The 6735-nt window shown below is 37.1% G+C and overlaps 1 protein-coding gene across 1 annotated transcript; it reads right to left on the bottom strand.

The window, feature by feature from the left end:
* Positions 1-391: 391 nt before the first annotated feature.
* On the bottom strand, positions 392-5796 carry LOC111887905 (ATPase family AAA domain-containing protein At1g05910). The gene is made up of 10 exons (XM_052769567.1): positions 5396-5796; positions 4510-4611; positions 2635-4443; positions 2357-2545; positions 2115-2257; positions 1779-2024; positions 1503-1689; positions 1360-1425; positions 1030-1276; positions 392-956 (listed from the first exon to the last, which is right to left on the bottom strand). Exons 1-10 carry the CDS (start codon positions 5627-5629, stop codon positions 583-585), a joined length of 3597 nt encoding a protein of 1198 aa, XP_052625527.1. The 5' UTR covers positions 5630-5796; the 3' UTR covers positions 392-582.
* Between the last annotated feature and the right edge of the window lie 939 nt (positions 5797-6735).

Raw genomic sequence — 6735 nt, 5'->3', positions numbered from 1 at the left:
TTAATTTATTTAAATAAACACACCCCCAACCCCACTTCCATCACCTTATTTTACCTACCCCACCATTTTTTCATATATAAATAATAGTATTTTTAAGTAATACACGGACCAAGCACGTAATAAAAACAAACAATAGGGACCAAGTGCGTAACAAAAACAATAAGTAGGGACCTTCCGAGTTAAAAAAATAAGTTAGGGACCCAATGCGCAAATTACCCCAAAACTTAGGGACCATTCGTGTAATTTACTCTTAAAGATATCATCAAAGACCACACACGAACACAAAATATACAAAATCTATAACCGGTTAGAGAAAATGTCATAAACTAGTCACCATCTACTTTGTCCTATAACGGGAATTAATCAACAAAAGAATTATGAAGGAAAACAATTACGAAGGACGAAATAAGTATAAATTGTAAAAAGAATCGAATCTACGCAATTACCAACATCATCTAGTAGTCTCCCCAAATAACCAAAGTTCAAATTTAGATTCTACCAAAATCCTTTAAAACTTTTTAAAAAGAAAAAAAAAAATCTATCAACCTTAAAAGAAGAAAACAAAATCAAAATCGAATCCCTTCAAAAATTAGCCTCGTTTTCAACAAACCCCAACAAAAATTCCAAAACCGGAGGCTTAAAATCATCCTGATCAACAATTTTCAACCCAAAAACACCTTTTACTATTCGCGTATACAGCCTTTCCAGCTGTGGGACCCCGTAATCGGTTGTTCGATCCAACAAAAGCTTTTTAATCGACTCGATTTTGGTTTCCGTTTCAACATCCGACATGATTGTGTCTGTTGACTTTGACTTTGACTTTGACTCTGACTCGCTAATTTCATCTGGATTTGGGTCGACTTCGATGGATTCGGGAGGTGGGCTTGCGGGTTTCGGATCGGCTTGATCGACAACCGGTTGTTCTTGTGGTTGAGATCCTTCATCGGGTGTTGAACCTTAAAATCCACAAACAAAATAATTAGATTAGATTATAATTAATAATACAAAATACAATTTGGTAATAAATACCTGGATGTGAAGGATCTAGAATTTTCTTTGGTCGTTTGAGTGCTATGACTTCATAGCTCTGATCCACATTGACTTCTGGCTGGACATTCCTTAGACGAGCACTTGCCCTTGTCATAGTTGTTGCCATCTGAGCAACAGGAACAGATCCACCAATTTCTTCAGGGAGAGTGAGTGGGCCCCCGTTTTCAGCTATTTTTTCACAATAACTCACCAATGCGGGGTCCATCTGCGATAGCATCCCATGCACCTGTAACCCCAACCCCCCCAAAAAACACTTCAATCACACCAAAAGTTTATAATAATTATACAAATAAAAAAAAAATGGCATACTGAATCTCGAAGTTCATAAGCTCTACTGACAATCCTAGCTCCATTGTAATCGTCCCTATTATATATCTGCAACAACAAAAGAAAAGTTTTTTAAAAAAAAAATAGATACAGAGATAATTAATAATTTAATATGTAATTGTTACCTTTGCGTTTGCTAAAATGAGATCAAAATCTTCCAAAAAGGCTTTGCAAGTTATGTACTTGCCAGCATCAACACGTTGTAGAAGGGTAGCCATGTCCATAGGCTTCTGAATAACTGCATGATAGTCAGGGGCATCCTCTTCCAACACTGGATAGTGAAACGCACTGAACCTTTTATCATACAAAACCCTAAAAAAAAAAAAAAAAAAAAAAAAAAAAACATTTCTACTCAATAACTAGATTTTTAATCACATATATTGCATTGAAGAAAATCTTACCTATTGCAAACATCACGAAGGCACATTCGTAATCTCCTAAGAGCATGACCTTCAGCCTCAGCTTTAGCTTTTAATTCAGACACTTTTGGGCCAGTGTCCACCTTTGGTGCCTTACTCAGTTCAGGAACAGCAGCTGATTTTTTTGACTTTTTTGCCCCTCCCTCTGATGGTATCGAAAAAGCAGCTTCAATCAAATGATCAAAAAACAAACTTCTATCCTCCGTTATTGGTTTATCCACCTGATATCTGTGCAATACATAGTTACATACATAGTTATTAATCAACTCTTTCAAAGATATTTATATCGATTGTGATTTTATAAGTAGTCAAACATACATGCTACTGGAAGGGAATACAGAAGAGGGATCCCCATCAAGCTCATCAAGCTGAACAAATGATGTTCCAAGAAGTAATATCGGGGAATCTGATGGCAATTCTGCCAATAAAGTCAATAACACAGCCCTGAGTTGATCATGTGCCTGAAATCAAAATTGGGATTACAAGATAAGATGACAAAAAGATTTTAATTTTTGAATTAAATCAACTGAAATTGAAAGAAATTGTAAAAGGGTACCAACATTTTCCCACCAAAGATGAAATTGAGGTAAATAGAGTATGGAAGGAGTAGTTCTCCTTGCTTCACCAAAAACATGAACCAAAGCTTCCTCTGGTGTCTTAGCACTCGGATCAGATAAAAGAGAAGAAAGCCCAAGGGCATGAACAGGGAATTTTTCAAGTTCATGTAAAATAGAAGGTCCCAAATGATCCTATCAAACAAAAAAAAGAAAAGGATCATTCCACCATTTAAATAATAACAAAAAATATAAATATCAAAACTGAAGAAAAAAAAAATTACCAGCCCAGCGCCCTCAATCCCACACAACAGAAGCCTGGGTCTGTACACAAGAGGAAGGGCAAAACCGGAAACAACCATGGAAAATTTACTGGATTCAGATGAAATTTCAAGAACAGGAAAGATATCAGATATAACCCTCATGGCATTCTGTAAATGTCTTTGCAGACATGGCGATACAACTGGCGATAAAGGTCTAGAATGCACAACCGAACCTCTATGTGCAGCAGGTGTAATTGCTGACATGGCTTCCATAAAATGCTTCTTTTCAACCTCAACAGATTCAACATCTATTAAAAACTTATCATCACTGGTGTAAACCTGAGGGTATTTCTCACGAAAAGCACGTATAGCAGCTTCAGTACAAAGAGCTTTCAAATCAGCTCCACAATACCCTACACAGCTTGCAGCAAGCTCCAATTTCAACTCTTTTACAGGTGGCTGTTTCCATTTTCTTGTATGAATGTCTAGAATTTCAACACGTGCATCCAAACCAGGTAATTGGAAGGTAAATTCACGATCAAATCTACCAGGTCTTCTCAATGCTCCATCAATCGCATCGATCCGATTTGTTGCCCCGATTAAAACCACTTGTCCTCTTGAATCCAAACCATCCATTAATGCAAGAAGAGTTGAAACAATGGAGTTGTGAATCTGTTCTTGTTTGCTTGATCTCACAGGGGCAAGTCCGTCAATTTCATCAAAGAAGATAATCGAAGGTTGGTTTCTTTGTGCTTCTTCAAAGAGCAATTTCAGTTGTCTTTCGGCTTCACCTACCCATTTGGAAAGCACATCGGCTCCTTTCCTCATGTAGAAACTCACTTTTTGTCCGGCTTTTGACGCAGCACAAGCTAAAGCACGTGCGATTAATGTCTTCCCAGTGCCAGGTGGCCCGCAGAGGAGGACTCCTCTCGGAGGGGTAATATGGTAATTAGCGAAAAAATCCGGGTACAAAAGCGGGAAAAACACCATTTCTTTTAACGCGTCGATGTAACCAGAAAGTCCGCCGATGTCATCGAAACTTACACTTTCGTCTACTTGTAAAGGTTGAATGTCGGCCCCACCTTTTGAACTGGGGCCCGCGGTTTGTACACCGGATGCCAGGCTGGACAAGACATCGGAGGGTTGACTTTGACCCCAACCGGATGCTGCAATGTTTAGTGACCCGTGCATGTCGGGTCCACCTAACAGCCATGGTGGTGGAAATGACCGATTTGCCCCTCGTGACCATGGCATTGGCATGGCTTGGTCCAGCTCGTCGACAAGGAGAGAATCGTCAGAGTCTTCGGTGGTTCTTGAGATACGGTGGCGTTTATGGACGCGGGATGATCCGGATCCACCTCTTCTAACATCACGACTGTGTTTTGACATTTTTACCCCTTGTTGAAGTACCCTTCTGGGGGATCTTGCTCTTTGTTTACCACTACTCTCTTCAAGTCTTCGAACCTCTGAACGGTTTCTGAGATCGTATCTTCTTCTACCCTCTTCTTGCTCTTCTTCTTCTTCTTCTTCTTCTTCCTCTTCTTCTTCTTCTTCATCTTCTTCACCTTCTTCTTCACCTTCTCCTTCATCATCGCCATCTTCTTCCTCCATCTCATTATTGCCATTTTCATGTCCGTTTTGGTCATTATTATTATTATTCTCTTCATAATTCTCTCTTTCATCATCTTCAGATTCAAGAATGAGTTGTCCTCTTGAACCTGAATTAGAATGGCGAGGCCTCAGTCCTTCACGCCGAGGAAGCAGCTTCTCTTTATGCCTGTTGCTGCTGTTATTTCGACTCCTGGAACTTCTGTATTTTGGATTTGGACCCTGAAAATAAATAAAATATTTTAATTAATAAATATTTTAAGAGATCAAAAAAACTAACTCACTCACCATTAGGTCGTTGTCTTCTGTTCCAGTACTGTCTGTGTAGGCGTCCAGATTTACAGAAACTCGTCTTTGTCTTGTGGAACGACGAAGGGTTGCCAGAACAGACTGCAATAACACTAGGAATAAATTACAAAAATGGGATTTATATCTACTAAAACAGACAAGAATAATGATATAGTGTTTCCATAATCAAAATAGGCAACAACGATATTTTCCATAATCAAGAAACTATAAAATAGGGATTTGGAGATTGTGCTTGATTTGATACAGATTATAGGGTATCTAATTTCTCATTAATTATCAATAAAAAAAAAACGTTGCTTCCTATCACAGATCAGATATATAACACCTGAGAAACTGAATTCATGATAGCAATCAGAATATCAGATTACAGTGCACTGATTTAAGATGTTCTTAACCTTAAACTTTTCAAGTTTTGTTATCTGCATTAGCTTAACTTGTGACAACACTAACTAAACAAGTTTCATAATTCTAATAGCCATAAGTCACGGAAAGCATAGCATTATGAACTTATGAAGAACACTGACACACTATCTTATTACCAATCATGTAAGCTCAACCACTGTAGTTCATATGAAAACAGGAAAATTATGTTCGTGCTGTTCATATCCATTGAACTGATTTTACCCCATTTCTGAGTTCAAACCATGGAATTGGATATAGCAACACTATGCACACCACTAGTCAAGTTGCATGCATCAAACTACATCATCATTACCTCTAAAGTCAACAAATTAAAGAATCTAACAGATAGTCAACAGATAGGTGGCCAAACAAACCGCATTTCCAACATCGAGCAAAATTCCGCACATGCATTTAGATAATAAAGCTAAATATGCATAGAAGACCATAAGAGAAAGCGAATTACATCCGAGTTGTTCTGTCTGGTGTTTAACATCTTGGCAATCTGAGAAGCAGCTGTTCTCGTTTTCGTCTTGCTTCGTTTCGACTTCGGAAACATTACATACCGATTGTACGATTTAGGCCTTTTTCGAAGCCTATCACTTGTGCGAACTGGCCTGGGAGAAGAAACCACACCAGCATCTACATCAGCATCGGCGCCAGCATCCTCATTTTCCTTGCCGGATTGCTTCGAAACCATGTTTTTGGTTCAATTCAACCAAATTTTGTGGATTGATTATCTCATCATGGAGATTATGAATCTGCTAAGCACGGAATTGAGAATAAATCTTCGAATAGCGTTGGTTTTCAGGTGATGCGAGGGTTCAAGCCTGAAAGGGTGTTGAAGAGGGTTTGCATTTCGAGTATAGACGAGGGTTCATACTTATTTGGGTTTCGGCTTACTATATTTTCAGTGAAATGCCTAAATTGGTCCCTGAACTAAGTAATTAGTTAACATTTATCCCTTTAGTAATTATTTTTAGGGATAATGATTAAAAGGATAATATATTTTTTGATTTATATATATTTGGTCACTGAGTTTTTTTTCGTTTATATTTACCCCCTTCAACTTGCTAAACTGTACACATTCAGTCGTCCATACCAGGTTAGCCAGAAAAAATGACTTAATAGGATAATATATTTATCATTTTGCACACATTTAGTACTTAATATTTTTGTACATATTTAGTCATTAATATTTTTTTTTTGTTTCAAAATAAGTCTTTTTTGTTTTTGTACTCATTCAGTACTTATGAATGATTTCTTTAAGTTTTTCTCACGACATCTTACGTGGGACAATCATTGATGAGGTGTTTGGGGCTGTTTATGCTTATGTTTATCGCGATCTCGACAGCTTGGTTGCGTAGGTCTTATGGTCTGGCTTAGGTCTTGTATTCTAAACGTCATATATTCTTCATACGATATCAGATTTTAACGATCTTTATATTTACGTGTTCGTTTGAGTCTACTACAACTTTCGTTAAGATTATTCTCGTTAAAATGTAATATATTTTACATACGTTTCTATTAAAATAAAAAATAAATAAATAAAACACATTCATACATACATTCATAAAAAACGTATTGATATAAAGATCGTAAGTAAAAATATATTACTTTTTAACGGGAGTAATTTAAATGAAAGTTGTAGTAGACTAAAATTCAAACGTATGGATAAAGATCGTTATAATCTGAGATCATATGAAGAAGTTATGACGTTCAAAACACATGACCTAAGCAACCAAGTAGTCGAGATAGCGATGAACATGTAACGTCCAAAATTTCAAAACAATTAAAACTTTTCAA

This window comes from Lactuca sativa, chromosome 3 (assembly GCF_002870075.4).
Source record: "Lactuca sativa cultivar Salinas chromosome 3, Lsat_Salinas_v11, whole genome shotgun sequence".
In the NCBI taxonomy this organism is placed as follows: Eukaryota; Viridiplantae; Streptophyta; class Magnoliopsida; order Asterales; family Asteraceae; genus Lactuca; species Lactuca sativa.
The sequence above is the reverse complement of the archived record's forward strand: the minus strand, read 5'-3'. Positions and strand labels throughout refer to the sequence as shown.